At 47.0% G+C, this 17,650-nt stretch overlaps 1 protein-coding gene across 5 annotated transcripts in view; it reads right to left on the bottom strand.

Annotated features, from left to right (window-relative positions):
- The window catches only part of LOC122540243 (kazrin-like), a 317,978-nt gene that overhangs the window by 133,302 nt on the left and 167,026 nt on the right, over positions 1-17,650 (bottom strand). For 4 of the 5 annotated variants that reach the window (XM_043675660.1, XM_043675659.1, XM_043675658.1 and 1 more), the window contains 3 exons: positions 14,514-14,650; positions 12,938-13,108; positions 6,907-6,990 (listed from right to left, as the gene is read on the bottom strand). In XM_043675660.1, coding sequence (XP_043531595.1) covers positions 6,907-6,990; positions 12,938-13,108; positions 14,514-14,650 — 392 coding nt within the window. The remainder of the gene's footprint in view (positions 1-6,906; positions 6,991-12,937; positions 13,109-14,513; positions 14,651-17,650) is intronic. The other variant, XM_043675657.1, reaches the window with a different exon arrangement.

Here is a 17,650-nt window from a genome sequence, read left to right as displayed (position 1 = left end):
GGGGGAGGGGGACACAGCGGGGAGTGGGGGAGGGGGACACAGCGGGGAGTGGGGAGTGGGACACAGCGGGTAGTGAGGGAGTGGGTGGTAAGTCGGGGAGTGTCAGGGTAATGCAAGTGTTACAGTGACAGGTGAGACGTAGATCAGAATGTTAGTTACAGCTGGTGCTCATGAGTCTCGGCAGAACCACTATATACTGTGTTGATGCTAACAATAAGTTGCCTCGACGTGGACATTAATCAGCGACTTCCTCAACCCCATTTCTTGAATGTTCCCTGTCACCCTGGATCCCTTTCTAATCCACAGCTAAGCTCTCTCTGTGTTAAAGACATTCAGTGATTTGCCCTCCTTCTCTGCAATCAGTTCACAATTCCACCCTCTGGCTGAAGAAATTCCTCGCCTTAGTTCTAAAGAGTCGTCCCTTCTCTCTGAGGCTGTGCCCTTGAGTCCTCGTCTCTCCTACTCTTGGAAACATATTCCCCATGTCAGCTTTATTCAGACCTCTCAGTATTCTTCAATTCGATTCCCCCTCATTCTTCGAAACCCCACTGAGTCCAGACCCAGAATCCTCAACCACACATGACAAGCCCTTCAACCCTGCGATCATTCTTGCTACCTCCTCTGGGCTCTCTCCAAGGTCAGCACAACCTTCCTTAGATAGGGGGCCCGAAACTGCTCTCAATATTCCAAAAATGGTCTGACCTGAGCCTTATGCAGCCTCAGCATTACATCTCTGCTCTTGTGTTCTCGTCTTATTAAAATGAATGTGAACATTGTATTTGCCTTCCTCTAACTGATGAATGTTCAGCCTGAAACATTGACTCTCTTGCTCCTCAGATGCTGCTTGATCAGCTATGCTTTTTCCAGTGCCACACTTTATCAACTTTGTCTTCCTAACTGCCAACTGAACCTACATGTTAAATTTAAAAGAATCCTGAACTAGGACTCCTAAGTCCCTTTATGCTTCAGATTTCTGAAGCCTTTCCCCATTTAGCTTCTAGTCTATGCTTCTTTTCTTCCTACGTAAGTGGATAAACTCACGCTTTCCCACATTGTATTCTATCTGGCACTCCTTTCCCACCCTCCTAGCCTGTCCAAGTCCTTCTGCAGCCTCCCCACTTCCTCATTACTACATGTCCCTCCACCGATCTTTGTGTCATCTGTAACCTTAGCAACAACGTCCTCAGTTCCTTCATCCAGGTCATTAATGTTTACCATGAATAGTTATGGTTCCCAACACTGACCCCTGCAGAACTCCACTAGTCACCGGCTGCCAGCCTGACAAAGACCCCTTTATCGAAACTCTCTGCTCACTGCCAGTCAGCCAATCCTCTATCCATGTCAGTACCTTGCCCCTAACACATGGGCTCCTATCTTATTAAGCAGCCTCCTGTGCAGTACTTTGTCAAAGGCCTTCTGGAAATCCAAATAGATCACATCCACTGGCTCTGCTTTGTCTAACTTGTTCATTACCTCTCAAAGAATTCTAACAGATTTGTCAGGCAAGACCTCCCCTTGACAAAGCTGTGCTGACTCAGTCCTATTTTACTGTGCACTTCCAAGTACTTCACAATCATATCCTTACTAATGGACTCTAAAATTTTACCAATGGCTAACTGGCTGATGGTTTCATGTCTTCTTCCTCCCTCCCTTCTTAAACAGGGGTGTTACATTAGCCATTTTCCTGTCCTGTGGGATCCTCCTTGACTCCAGTGATCCCAGAAAGATCACTACCTCCACAAGCTCTTCAGCTATCCTCCTCCAGAACCCCAGGTTGTAGACCACCTGGTCCGGGTGACCTAGCCACCTTCAGACCTTTCAGCTTCCCCAACAGTTTCTCCTTAGTGATGGTCACCTCACTTGCCTCGGACTTTCCTGAAGTTCTGGTGTCTACCATTGTGGAAACTGATGCAAAGTACCAATTCAATTCCTCCACCTTTTCTTTAGCTCCGTTACTACTTTCCAGCCGCAATTTCCATTGGTCCAAGTCCACTCTAGCCTCTCTCTTCCCTCTTATATATCTAACAAAAACCACTTCTTTTATAATACGAGCTAGCTTACTCTCACATTTCACCCTCCCGGCCCCACCCCTTATAGTTTTTTTAGTTACTCTTCTCTGGTTTCTAAAGGCTTCCCAAACCTCTAGCTTCCCACTAATCTTCACCACATTGTATGATTTTTCCTTTTGCTTTTGTGCTGACACCTGATGCATGGAGCATGGTTGCCTCATCCTCCCCTTAGTAGTCTGTTTTTTCTATGTTGGGATAAATTCTGCTGTGCCTTCCAAAGTATTCCCAGAAACCTCTGCCATTGCTGCTCCACCATTTTCCCTGCTCGGCTGTCCTTCCAATCAACTCTGGCCAGCTCCTCCCTCATATCTTTTTAGTTACCTTTACTCAACTGTAATACTGTTACCCGCGATTCCAGCTTCCCCTTCTCAAACTGCACGGTGAATTATATTATATTACAGTCACTGCCCACTTACGGTTCCTTCACCTTAAGCTCCCTAATCAAGCCGGCCTCACTACACATCATTAAATCCAGTATTGCCTGTTCCCTCGTGGGCTCTACTACAAGCTGCTCCAAAAAAATCTCGTAGGCATTCCATGAATTCCTTTTCTTGAGATCCGCTACCAACCAGATTTTCCCAGTCCACCTGCAAAATGAAATCCCCCATGATTACCGTCATCATCCTTTCTTAACTGCCTTTTCTACCTGTCGAACAGAGGCTCTCCATCATCATTCCTGATGATCAAGGTCGATTCTCCTGCTCCTCGGATGCTGCTCTTTTCCAGTGCCACACTTTTTGCCTCTGACCTCCAGCATCTGCAGTCCCCACATTCTCCCTGCCTTTTCTAGTTCCTGATTTATTTACTTCCCTATATGCTGCCTACTGCTGGAGGCCGGGAAATAACTCCCATCAGAGTCTTTATTCCTTTGCGGTTCCTGAACTCGACCCACACAGACTCTCTTTCACTCCTCGCACTATAAATTTAATTTAATTTGTTACGAACAAGGCAACCCAGCCTCCATCTGCCTGTCCTTTCGAAAGGATGCATATCCTTGGATATTTAGTTCCCAGACAGATCCTCCTTGCAGCCACGTCTCTGTGATACCCACAACATTGCACCTGCCAATTGCAATCTGTGCTACAAACTCATTTACATTGTTTTGTATATTGTATGAATTTAAGTACAACACCCCCAGTCCAGCACTGACTGCCCCATTTTCAGTATTGTCCACTTATCTAGGCGAAAGTGAGGACGGCCGATGTTGGAGATCAGAGTTGAGAGTGTGGTGCTGGACAAGCACAGCAGGTCAGGCAGCATCCGAGGAGCAGGAGAATCGACGTTTCAGGCAAACGACCTTCATAAGGAAGCAGGGCTTTTGCCTGAAACGTCGATTCCCCTACTCCCCAGATGCTGCCTGACCTGCTGTGTTTTTCCAGCACCACACTCCCAACACTTGCCCCCTGTGCCTGAAGTTAGATTCCACACCTTCAGTCCTATCAATTGTGCTGGAAACTTCAATAACATCTGCTGATCCCTCCCCGACCTTCAATTTATTCCATCAGTCTCCATGGAAACCGTACCCTGCACACCCCACTATTTAGTTTAAAGCCCTAGTTGTACCATTTGCCAGGACTCTGGTCCCAGCATGACTCAGGTGGAGCGTGTCCATGGGAACAGCTGCCTCCTTCCCCAGTCCTGGTACCAATGTTCCATGAATTTGAACCCATTTCTCCCGCACTAATCTCTGAGCCTTGCATTTCCCTCTTTAATCTTGTTGATCCTGTGCCAATTTGCTCGTGGCTCTGGTAGTGTTCCAGAGATTATTACCTCTTCAGTTCTGTTTTTTAATTTCACCCCTAGCTGCTCATACACCCTGAGCAGAACCTCCTTCCTCTTCCCACTGATATCGTTGGTACCTAGGTTGACCATGACAATGGGATCTTTCCCCTCCCACTCTGAGTTGCTCTGCGGCCCAGAGGAGATGTCCCTGGGATTTTCTCAAACAGGTGGCTGAGGAGGAGTTTCAGATGACTTGCACTGTGACGACCATCTGAAGGGAGCATTTAGTGGCAAGTACATAACCCCAACGAGGGCACACGTCACACAGTGGTAGCATCTCCATCTCTGTGCCAGGGAGGACCCAGTTCAAGCTCCACCTGCTCCAGAGGTGTGTCATAACATCGCTGAACAGGGTGGATTGGAAAACATCTACAAACCCACATGGTACATGTATGGAATGAGCTGCCAGAGGAAGTGGTGGAGGCTGGTACAACTGCAACATTTAAAAGGCATCTGGATGGGTATATAAATAGGAAGGGTTTGGAGGGATATGGGCCAGGTACTGGCAAGTGGGATTAGATTGGGTTGGGATATCTGGTTGACATGGACAGGTTGGACCGAAGGGTCTGTTTCCATGCTGTACATCTCTATGACTCTCTGACTGTAAGATGATGTACTGGAGAAGGAGGGTTAAGGAGCAGCAAGAGCTTAGTATTAATGAGTGCTGGTCATCATGTGTTCTTTACTTGCCACTAGCGTAAGTGCCCAGTGTTACCAAGGATGTCAAAACTAACACATTTATCAAATCCATAACTCTCAATGGAATAAAACAGCAGTAAGGTAAGAATCTTTGCCAGTATTTGCTGGGCAAGCCAGTGAAAGTTAATCAATCAATCCAGAGCTCATCAATCGACCCAGTCTGAATTCCAATGGATAGATTCACTGACAGAGATACGCTGAGGGAGAGTGACGAACGTCAGACATGGGCCTCAGGAATGCTCAGCGTACTTGTTCAGCAGAAACACCCACTGTCCCCACCTGCAAGCTCTTGGGAGGTGGGTCAAAACAACAGCCAGGAATCTGAAGCCTGTTGGAGGACCAAAGAAGCTCCAAGGGGCCACGGTCAGTGAAGAGGTACAAGAGGGTAATGGACTGTGAAACGTAGTCAATTTGGAGTTGAACAGTGTAGAGTTGCTGACGTTGAGAGGTAATTACGAGATTTGAAATGGGGAATGTCAAAGATACCTATCACCACAGGGAACCATTCATCTCTGGGTCGGGAATGTTACAGAAAAACCAAGAACACGATGCTGAAGGTGGCACGATGGTATGGAAAGATGGGCAGGTGCCAGTGGCATCGAGTTGCCCACAACTTGGTTGTGAAAGTATCACATCAGTCAAACCCTCAGCAGCTTGCACTCTCACTCCAAAGCACTATCCTCTTGGGTTCACTCACCCTCACACCTCCAATGCTGGGAGCCTCTGAAGAACAGGACATCGCTCCACTCCCAAAGACTGAGGGGCAAACAGTCCTCCTTGAGTCCAGTGCAGCAGTGAGGGGATCAGGCATGATGTCAAACCAGGTCTGCCCTGTGGTGGCAATTCTGGAGGATGCCATCAAAGACCCGGGCACTACCCAAAAAAAAGAGGAGGGACCCTGACCAACATTTCAGCCTCAACTGGTCATTGCTGCCTATGGGATTAGCAAAGCAAAGAATAGCTGTGGCAGCAGTCTACACTACAGCTGTCTCTGCAAGTCAAAGTCCTTGTATGTGGAGTAGTTGGGTGATCTTTCTGATGGATATTGGGGGGGGGGGGGGTTAGTGTCAAAATGCTGAGGTTAGGTGTGGTCTCCTGTCAGGATATGTCTGGGCTAAGGGGTGAGGGGTGAACCTCACACAAAGGTTGGGAGTATACGTACATGTGTCTGTGAACACGTGTGTAGGATTATGGGACATGCCCAGAGAAGTGTCATGAAGCTAAAGGTCATTGCTCATTTCAGTAACTTCACTAAAAGTGAAGAGTTTGGGTTTGAAGCTGGAGTAGGTGGGTGGCTCTGACACTAGCTCAAAATAGCAACAGTACCTGGCTTCCACACGGAAGCCAGGGGGAAACACTGCAGGGTTCCCTGCCCACCATGTGTCTGTACATGTGTAAGGATGAGGCAGGAGGAATCCAGGACTGGGATGGACTCCATTTCTCACAGGGCACACAGCTATATATTATTCAAGATGGATCTGAACACCTCGACCTTTCACAGACACTGATATTCATACAGGTTACTTTGTTCAGAAGTTGTGATTAAAGGCCAAGTCAAGGTTGGGGTGGGGAGCAGGCACACTCTCTACCAGTCCACAGGCAGCACATCCCTACAGCACAGATCTCCAGATCAAGATACAGCCTGATCACCCAGAAATATCCACAACATTAGAGATGGAGAAGGACTAGGAGAAGATCTGAGGATAGAGATTGACGGTCTGCTCAAAGAAATAGATTTTGAAGTTTTTTCTTTTTAATAAGGTCCTGTGTTAGCTGGGATGTGGGTGGCATTTACTGCTCATCCTGGGTTGGCATTGAGAAGTTGGGGGAGAGCAACTCTCTTGACCTGCTGCAGTCGGTGAAGGTACACTCACCGTGATGTCAGGAAGGACTCACTGTGACATGAGGGAGGGAGTTGCATGATTGTAGAAATGGAGGAGAGGCAATAAGAAGTAAGTGTTGCATGTGGAGCCTGATCCTGGAGGCCCTGTTACTCAGGATGTGGAAAGGGACAAGGTTGGGGAAGGGGCAGCAATCGAGGGGATACGTATAGTTGACCAGAGTTGGGACAGGAGAGGGTGGGAGCAAGGGAACAAGAGTGAACATGGAGAAGAGCCCAGATATAAACCCTACCATACACTCTCACTAGACCAAACCCATCCCAAAGCAGGAGGTGTGCTACAGGAAGGTACTAATACCAGTCACAGGTTAGTAACAGGTCACAAACGTGCACACCAGCTCAAGAACCACGCCAGAGTTAGAAGTGGGCTACGGCGATCAATTGGTGCCAATTGTACAACAGAACACCACTTAAATACACAAAGTGCGTGATATAGTTTCTCAGTGCACTTCTTACCGCCAGCACCCGAGGGAAGGATTCCTTCTCAGCTGAACGATCGAAAATACGATATTCCATTTTCTGGCCCATACGGTTCATTATCTGGGGAGATAGCATGTCAAATAGAATGACCTAATGTGTTCTGCCCCTACATGACCTTTGACCTGACCTGCCCTCACAGATGCAGGCTAATTCCTGCTTTACCAGTAGGTGGCGAGGTTGGACCAGGATGCTGGAGGGTAACATACATTCCAGGAGGATAAAAGCGAAGGACTAAAATAAAGTGAAAGACGAAAGGAAGAAAAGAATAATACAGCAAGACGGAAGTCAGTGTATCATGGAAACTATTTCAGACGGAGGAAGAAGAGTGAAAATAATCAATAGCATGCAGCTGGAAGAAGCTGTACAAACTGAACAGAGAGCAGACAGCTACCAGCCAGGCTAAACCACGGAATGGCTCAGAGTGTTCACCCTCAGATCTCATCTCTCTCTCTCTCTCTCTCTCCGTTAGCCAGGCCTTACAGAAGGAAGGTTCTGCACCGATAACGCAACTGGATGGAAGGAACAAATCTTCAATGCACAATTAAACCATTCTATTGCAGCACCCTGAAGGCAGCAGCTAACTGAGAAGGTCAAAGGTGGCTCCCACAGCAGCCTGGGCTGTCTCCAGTCCATACCTCGGGCCACAGCAGAAGCTCCCAGTTTGAGTAGATGAATGCTCAGTGTATCCGTGCTGTGTTTCTCCCAATCGACGTAAGCCTGTCGCATTTGAACAGGCAGAAACTTCCAGAGTAAGGGAATGTCAGAAGGAACGCCACACGACCGAATCTGGTGTTTGGCTCATTTCCATGATTAGACATCATCGGGATTTCCCTGCTATCCCACTGGGTTCAAACTGCGTCAAGATCTCCTCGTGCTCACCAGCCCCATGTCGAGTTAAGGTTAATCAACCGGTTCACTCTGGTTGTGACATAACTCCTGGACAACTGGGACTTGAACCCAGGCCTCCTGGCTCAGTGACAGGGACACTACCACTGCACCACAAGAGCCCTTGGTCCTGTGTCTATTGTGGGCAGGATGAGGTGTTCATCTCTCAGGAGTCAATTAAAGACTAGCTTTAACTGTTTACAATAAAACTCCGGAATTAAAAGCTAGTCTCAATAATGCTGGCCATGAGACTATCAATTGTCCTTGAAACCCTACCCGGTTCACTAATGTCCTCTAGCAAAGTAAACTGCCATTCTTACCTGGTCTGGCCTACATGTGACTCCAGACCATAGCATTGTGACTGACTCTCAAGTGCTCTCAAGGACAATTATGCAACAAATGGGTAACAAATGCTGGCTCAATTAAGCAATGCCTACATCTCAAATAAATTTTTTTTTAACAAAAAGCAACAATTAAGGCACGAGTGAATGGCAAACTGCTCGCTAAAATCTGCCATTTGATTGACATACTGAAGGCTTGGCTCACAGCAATACATTCAGAGCAACTCAGGGCTCCTTCCTCCCGCCAATCACAGTGAGGAGTGAGGGCTAACAGGGACTTCAAACTGCTGGGTACAAGGTCAGAGTTTCTACCTCACATTCTGGAGACCTTGCTGAGCAGTCCACGAGTTCTGAGTGATGTTTACCTGCGAAAAATAGATTTCCCTTCCGCTGTACCGTGCATTTTGTAAATTGTGCCAATTAAAAACCCGGCATCTTGCCAGCCCTCAGCAATATAAGCAGCTCCTGTCTGTAAAGCCTCAGCACTGAATTCTGGAATTAAAATAATGCATGAGAGGTCCCTGGTCACAACTGACACTGGACCTTTAAAGCTGGGCTTTAAGTGGGACCCTCAGCTGAGATGCAATGGCTCACTAAGCCATGTTCACCTCCCCTCTTGTCACACTATTATAGAGCTGAGCAGGTCAGCCACATCACCCCATCAACAGAAAGAACTACCATATGTAGGAGCTGCACCGTCTCTCTGCTGGACCAACACTAACTGGAGACTTTCACGCAACATCAGGTTATAGTCCCACAGGTTTATTTGGAAGCAGTAGCTTTCAGAGTGCTGCTCCTTCATCAGGTAGCTGTGAAGCAGGATCATAAGACACAGAATTTAATTGCCTTATGGTCCAATATGTATTATGGTCCTGCTCCACAGCTATCCGATGAAGGAGCAGCGCTCTGAAAGCTAGTGCTTCCAAATAAACCTGTTGGACTATAACCCTGGTGTTGTGTGATTTTTAATTTTGTCCACCCCAGCCCAACACCAGGACTCCCAGATACTGGAAAGTTTCAGTGAGTGACCAATAGCTGTAATCCTGTATGACGAGCAATGCAATATCCAACTAATGGCCCTTCCTGCTCTGTACAGATGATGACTGAAGAGGAATGATAAAAATCATAATTCATAACTGCCTTCACTGTCGGCAAACAAGAAAGAAATAAGAATGTGAGATGATAGATGATAGTTGCTGTTGGGTTGGGACATGTCCTCCCGCCATTACTTGGCCCTAGGTTTTGTATTGTCATTCATCTTCACCAGTTACCCCTGCTGCGGGTGGGGTAACACAGCAGGACAGGGTGATTTACTCCCCACTCAAACCCTTCCACCCTCAGGGTTGTGACTGCTAGCTGAGGAGACAGTCCACTTGTCTGTACGCCCTCAGCAAAACCAAGGCTTTGGCAACGTACACTGTCACATCGCTCCTGACTGAACAGGGCCCACTGTCCCAGAACATCACCCCTTACTGAACAGGACCCACTGTCCCAAAACACCCCTCCCTTACTGAACAGGGCCCACTGTCCCAGAACACCACCCCTTACTGAACAGGACCCACTGTCCCAAAACACCCCTCCCTGACTGAACAGGGCTCACTGTCCCAGAAAATCACCCCATACTGAACAGGGCCCACTGTCCCAGAACATCACCCCATACTGAACAGGGCCCACTGTCCCAGAACATCAGCCCATACTGATCAGGGCCCACTGTCCCAGAACATCACTCCATACTGAACAGGGCCCACTGTCCCAGAACATCACCCCATACTGAACAGGGTCAACTGTCCCAGAACATCATCCCATACTGATCAGGGCCCACTGTCCCAGAACATCATCCCATACTGAACAGGGCCCACTGTGCCAGGGAGAACAGGTGTAGGCAGCTGTGTGCTCAAAATCCCTTTGATAGGATATCGCGACATCCTGAACACTCGAGAGTGCACCAGCCTGTGTGTCTGACAGACATCAAAGTGAAGGAACTGAAGGGAATGCCAATCGATGGCAGTGGACACTCAATCCCATGGTCTGTCTGTCTATTTGTAGAAGCTCTGACACAACTCCTCAAATGATGCTACCTTCACAACTGCTAACACCGCAAAACCCTGACCTAATGTAGGAGCTATCTAGCACTTTCAACATTCACCTCTCCCACCAACAGCACACACTGGCTGCAGTGTATACCATCTCCAAGATGCACTGCAACAGTTCAATCCCATTCGAGAAAACAGGGCAGGAAGCCATTCGACCCATCGATCCTGCTCTACCATTCAACATAATCATGGTTGATCCCCTATCCCATCACCATCCTACTGTTCCCTCCCTGTGTCCCACGACACCTTCAGCCGCGAGGTATTGATTTCTTTCTTGAAACACATTGAATGACTTGGCCTCGAGTGGTAGAGAATCCCATAGGCCCACCACCCTCCTCCCCCTACCCTTTTCACAGCCAGGGCAAGCATCACCCCAGCCAGGCCATCCAGACCCTACCATCCCTCTCATCATTCTTGCTGCTGTGTGGACAAACCCGATCCATGTGGGGAGTAGGAAGCCTCTGAGCATGGGCCTACAGCCAAGAGGGAGCTTTAACCCAACCTGATCCAAATTTGATATGCGTCAATGAGTTGCCAGTGAACACATGACCAGTCGGTCCAATCCCTCCCCATACATAAAACCTACCATCTCAGGAATCAGTCTGGTGAACTTTAACCTGGTACTGCCTCCGTGGCAGGTATGTCATTTCCTGGATAAAGGGAACAAATTGTGTGCGGTGTTCCGGGTGTGGTCTCACTAACGCCTGGACAGCTACAGTAACATGTCTTTGTTCCTGTGTTGCAATGAAGCATAAAACAACCATTTGCTTTCTGCAGTGTTTTGCTGCAGCTGCATGATTGCTTTCGTCGTCTGGTGTTCAAGGGACCTTCTGGGCCCTTTGTACATTATCTTTCCCAAACTGCCACCATTTAAATAACAAGCTGCCATTTGGTTTCTTACCAAAGCACTGCTTCCACAACAGCATCTTCCAGAGCCCTGTTTCCGATCGCCTCATAGGACAAGGGCAGCGAGAAAACGGGAGCACCATCACCAGCACTTTCCCATCCAAGCCACACACTATTCCCTCACTGGCTCGGGAACTTCTCAAGGAACAGGAGTACAATGCACCGACACCCCACAGACTGCAGAACTTCAGGAAGGCAGCACAAAAGGATGACGAGAAATGTTAGCCTTCCAATGACGCCAACTTCCCACAAACACATTGGAGGTATCTGTTACGGGGGTCCTGCACACTCCCTTTACACCCTACATTTTAGAAACCTGCTCTTCATATCAGCACTGTTGGGTTCCAAGTTGCTGTGTGCTCCTCCACAGTTTATTCTTCCTCGTTGCTTCTTTCTCAGTCTCCAGAGGGGATGCACGGCGACCCAGACCTTTTGTCAAACGGGGACTTTCGAAAGGGAGTTGACTAAAAGGGGAAATGATGGCGTGGCTATGGGGTCAAGCTGGATTGCTCAAACAAAGAGCTGCCACGGGCACAGTGGGCCAAATGGCCTCATTCTGTGCAGCGTTGTTATACAGGGTAACCTTGATTATCTGAACGACATGGGCGAGGAGTACTTTGTTCAGATAATTGAACGTTCGGATAACACAGTTTACCCAAGCATCGGGATCTTGAGATCTTGTTTGGATAATCCAAAATTTGGATAATTGATGTTCGGATAACCGAGGTCGCCTTGTACTTATCATAGATACAGAATCAGCCCATGGAGTTTGGACTGTCAAAAATTCACCCTTATCTACACCAGTTCTGCCTTGCGTCCTGTTTTTGTTTTAATGAGAAGATTGATGCAGGTGGTGAATACGGAACAGCGAGGGACGGTGAAGGAAGGGGACCCGGTTTGTGAACATCAGGAAACCGGGCCTTAAGCTTCAATTTCCCAGCTCTTGTTAAAACCTGCTCCTGGGCTCCTGCTCCAGCAGCAGGTGAAGGATAACCTTTAGGGCAGCTGGCTCCTGTCCAGCACGGTATCCATCCCTTCCCAGACAGCCGCATTCGCTGGCCATCAGTGCGACGGGACCGACCTTCCCGAACCTGCAGCTTCGTTTCCTTTCACCAAAATCCTCGCCGACCCGAGTTAAACCGAGGGCATTTGCGAGAACACCGTCTGCAGCAGAGAAATCCAGGCCTTTGGAAGCTCCGGGGAAGAACTGTTTCGGAGCGTCCGGTAACTCTTTACAAAACTGACATGACATGAAATGCCAGGGGCCAAACTGAGAGGGGGAGGGGAGTCTCGGAGGCTCCACAGCGTGTGTGTACCATCACTCACCATGTACACCAGTAACAAAATGACATACGGCAGGGTAAAGAAAACACACACAACTAACAATGCAGACAAATACAGAGGGTGAGCATGATGCTTCACAAGGCAATCCATTGCGATATTGTGTCCTTAACTCAATGTCCAATGCTGGTCTGTAACTGACTGCCTAGACATCCAAACCAAAGGATGAGAAACAATTCTAAACGTCCCATGATTTACAGGCAGCTCCCTACTGACTGAGGGCCAGTCTAACCTCTGGTTCTGAGTGAGAGTGAGCTCCGATTACAAGTGCGACCACATTGAGATCATTAGGAAATGGACAACACTCATTAATGACATTGGGGAAGGTGCTGTGTCCTCCCCCTGTTGGTCCACCTGGCCACAGGGTTCCCCATGAATTTCAAAGGGCTGTGTTCGTGGGATAACACTGGGGTGGGGGGGACTCTCCTTCCCATCACTTACCATGGCCAGCTCTGCCTCCAGTTCCTTCGTCCTGTTTTCTTTCAGGTCCAGCTGCGATCGGAGTGCAGTCACGTGATCTGTCGCCTCCTTGGCCTGTCTGCGCAGCTCCCACTTCTCTCGCTCGAGGGAGTCTCTCTCTTTCGCCAAAACCTTTACTGCATCTTCGCTCTCCTGCAGAGAAACGGAAACGGAGTTGACCGATTTTGTCTTTTTTTTAAGGTGGCCTGAACTACAAAATAAATTGTACAATCAGTAAAACTTCTCTGAGCATCGCCTTCCACCTGCACAGATTGGAAATGAATCCCCCTCCCTACCCTCTGACACTGAGAGCCTGGCCCAGGGGAGAGGAACAGACATCTTTTGATCAAAAATGCTTCACCCTGAAGTGTTAACCGTTTCCCTCTCTACCTGCATGTTCTCCTTCTATTTGATTTCCAACTTTCGGTATATGTTGATTTTATATTTGGAATGGACAGAACGAGGAACAGAAAGAACAAAAGAGACAGGGAGCATGAGAACTTGCAAACAACTCACAAGTATTGAAATTATTTTCACTGAGGTGGGGGAGGAGAGAGAGAAATGAAAGAGAGAGAAAAAGAGACTGAGAGGAGAAGGGAAACAGAGAAAGAAAAGAGAGATTGACAGACAGGAAGGAAGAGAGGGAGAGAGACATACAGAATGAGAAGGAGAAGGGTTGGTACAGATCTATTGTTAATTATATCCCAGCATGCAAAGCTGTACCAGTCTTCTTTGTGTAAAATCATTATTCACATCAGACTGAGGTGAATCATTGATTTTCAGGTCAACTTTGATTTTCAAAGACTTCACCCACTACCTAATGAGGCAATTTTGAAAGCCTATTTTTCTAACTGATGTTGTTAAACAGAATTAGAGCTCTCTCTCATCAAAGTGAGGGATGTTAATATCAAGAAGAGCAATTTTTCAACACAGGCTCCTAATCAGTATGCAGCACTTGATAAGAAGCAGCATGGATTGGATTGGATACACGGTAAAGCTCCTTACAATTCTTCCTCGACTGCAACTTCTGAGTCAGTACAGCATCCATTTTCACCTGCTACCTCAGTTTGATTAAATGCCAGTTACTCAAAAGAGGAAGAGTATTGAGTGGTGGATCTACACGTTGCGAGGGTCAGGGCAGACACTTCCTCAAAAATGGGTTAGGCCTGCACTGACAGGACAGAGGTGGGATTTTCAACCCTGGGCTGCACGTGAGGCATGGCCAATGAGGTGAAAGGTCACAGTATTCACTCAGTGTGGAACAGTTGCCCGTCCTCACTGATGACAAACATTCCATTAAAACCGTACACGGACAACACTTCAGACCATGAAACAAACAGGTCGCCCACAATTGATGTTCAATAGGAACAGACCGCACACAATGTAAGATAACATGGAGATACATGGTGGGTGACCATCCCCAGATTTATATTTAGGTTTTATTGTAACGATTTATAGTTAGATTTAGATTTTATGACATGGAAATACATGGTGGGTACGAAACCCATCTTTTCCCCGTAGCCGATGTGTGCTTCTCCCATTCTTGGTTTCCATTTACCTTTCTGTGTTGCTCATAGTTTCTTATGAAATCTCGCAGTTGTTCCTCCCGGCTCTCTAACGTGGCGTACAGCTGCTGCATTTGGTTGACCAGGTCAGCCTTCTCTGCTTTTAAACGTTTACGGTCTGTCTTCATGGCTATTGAAGAAGGAGAGAAGGGGGCAGTCAGGTTTGTGCTGTGACCAACACCAAGGGCAGTTATGGGAAGGCTTCGGGCCCTGTGACTGACAGGGACCCACGAGCAGACTGCTTGCTCCAGCCATGTGAGTACGGAGAGAGAAAACTCATGGATAAGAAGAACAGAAACAAGGTTGTTCTGGGAGGATGCTCCATTTGCAGCCTTGTCAATTTTCTTGCTGCAGTGATTTTAATGGGGGCCTATATTTGAAAGTTGCAACTCAGTGACTGAGCTGAAACCCCTGCATCCTCATTGAGTGGGGTAGGTTTAAAGCAGGTATAAAATTCCCAAAACAAGCTGCTTTGATATTATTTCCATCGTTATTAGTTGTTAAAACATACTGGACCCATATAAATATATCTTGAACTTCCAAACAAAAGCATGGAGTACACCAGTTCTTTGAGGTTATAATAAGCAGGATAGATAAAGGGAAACCAGTAAATGTAATGTATTTAGATTTCCAAAAAGTGTTTGGAAAGGTACCACAAAGATAGCAGGTCATGGTGTTGGAGGGAATGAGCATAAATAGAGGAATAGCTCACTAGCAGAAGGCAGAGAGTTGAGATAAATCAGGCATTTTCAAGATGGCAACCTGTAATTAGCAGAGTGCCACAGGGATCAGTGCTGGGGCCACAATTATTTAGGTTATCAATGATTTAGTTGATGGAAGTAAAGTCATTATAGCCAACTTTGCAGATGACACAAAATAAGTGGCAAGTGGTGAGGATGACACGACGACTTTACGAGGGGCACAGATATAAAGTAACCGGGCAGAAACTTTGCAGATGGCACATAACGTGAGGGAAATATGAGGTTATGAACATTGGCAGGGAGAACAGAAGAGCTGAATATTATTTAAATGGAGGAAGACTGCAGAAAGCTGGAGCCGGGATTTCTGAACTGAGGGACCAGCCTGAAGAGCAGGAGCCCATTTCTCCCTTTCTTTGCAATGCTTCTCATGAAAGTGAGAGCACAGGTACCCAGCAGAAGGTATCTTTACCACTCATGGCGGATTCCTGGAGAGGGTTTGTTGGAAGTCACCTAGAACAAGGGGATTTCAATCACTTGCAGTTATTTCAGGGACATGCACCAACGTCAGCACCTTGCTTGTGCAGAATAACTTTGAAACCAGAACCAGATTTTGGGTAATTTGTGTAAATTCTTGTAAAAAGTATTTAACTAATACTTGACCAAAATATTTTAATGCTAACACTAGCAGAGGTTTCTTTTTTTTTGTTTCACCTCAGACATGTGCGCGTTACCTTTTTTTTAGAAAAGGGAAGATATATTTGCACAATTCATATTGTCTGACAATAATCTTTGTATCTTTGTTTGAGTAATAGGGTTTTGGTAATAGGTCTGTTATTTGCTGGTGACTAAATAGCCTGGTTGACTTATTCTTAACACTGAACTTGACACAGTCTGAGATGCCCAGTATTGGCCATATCACTGACCTGGATCAACATAAAATTTGTAGGGGCCATTGGAGGATTGGGACTAGAAAAGGAAACAGTGACCCTTCCAATCTTAGTCAATCCACATGCATAAACAAATACACAGTCATAACATCACACAGCACAGAAACAGACCCTTTGAAAGAACCAGCCCATGTTTAACATAATGGCAAACTAAACCTGCTCCTGGCCCATATCCCTCCAAACCTTTCCTATTCATGTCCTTGTCCAAAAGTCTTTTAAACGTTGTAATTGTACCTGCATCCACCATTTCCTCAGGACGTTCATTCCACACGCGAACCAATCTCTGTGTAAAAAATGTGCCCCTACTTTTTTAAATGCCTCTCCTCTCACCTTAAAGGTATGATCCCTAGTCTTGAATTCCCCCATTACAGGGAAAAGACAATTACCATTAATCCAATCTCTACCCCTCATAATTTTATAAAACTCTATAAAGTCATCTCTCGACCTCCTATGCTCCAGCGAGAAAAGTCCCAGTCTTTCTTTATAACTCAAACATTCCATACCCGGCAACATTCTGGTAAATCTCTTCTGAACCGTCTCCCGCTTAATCATAATCTTCCTAATACATGTTCAGAGACTCAGTAAGAAATGGACTGAATCAACGACAGAACCGGAGAGGGTATTAAGGTTGTGTTACATGTAATGTTCCCTCTAAGCTGGGTGGACACCCCAAGGGTTCACATTCTCAGCATCTCTCTCCAGCTCCTGAAGTTGCTGCCTCCCACGGATATTGGAGGTCTGTACAAGTGAAAACCAGAATTAGCAATAATGTTGATTACAGAAAGCCATTTGGCCCATCTTGTACCTGCTGGAACTCAACAGGAGCAATTTGGGACAAACTCCCATTTCCCTGCTCTTTCCCCAAAGCTCTGTACCTATGGTGGCACAGTGGTTAGCACTCTGCCTCACAATGCCACAGACCCGGGTTCAATCCTAGCCTCAGGTGACTGTCTGTATGCAGTTAGCACATTCGCACCGTGTTTATGTGGGTTTCCTCTCGGTGCTCCGGTTTCCTCCCACAGTCCAATGATGTGCAGGTTAGTTGGATTGGCCATGCTAAATTGTCTCATTGTGCCCAGGAATGTAGAAACCAGGTAGATTAGCGATGGGGAATGCACAGTTACAGGGATGGGTGTGGGTGGGATACTCTTCAGAGGGTCTTGATGGGCCGAATGGCCTACTTCCATGCTGTAGGGATCCGATGATTTTCTTTACTCCTTATGTTTGTCCTTTAAGAGTTGCAACTATCCCTGCTACTTAGAAACCGCCCTCCCACTGAGGGTCGCTCGGATCGGACAGGCCTGTTTGGGGCACTGCTGTCACACTGAGGGTATCAGCAGCTTGAGCCAACTCAAACACCAGTAGGAACAGGATTGAATATTTTACCCATGACTTTGCAGCTGCTCAGTGGCTATCCATGTGGCCAATAAAAAGCTAGCCCAGATATTCCTGCCTCATCCCTTACCAGCCCCAGGTAGTTCT

The sequence above is a fragment of the Chiloscyllium plagiosum genome, chromosome 34 (assembly GCF_004010195.1).
Source record: "Chiloscyllium plagiosum isolate BGI_BamShark_2017 chromosome 34, ASM401019v2, whole genome shotgun sequence".
Taxonomy (NCBI): Eukaryota; Metazoa; Chordata; class Chondrichthyes; order Orectolobiformes; family Hemiscylliidae; genus Chiloscyllium; species Chiloscyllium plagiosum.
This window is presented reverse-complemented; position numbering and strand designations above follow the sequence as displayed.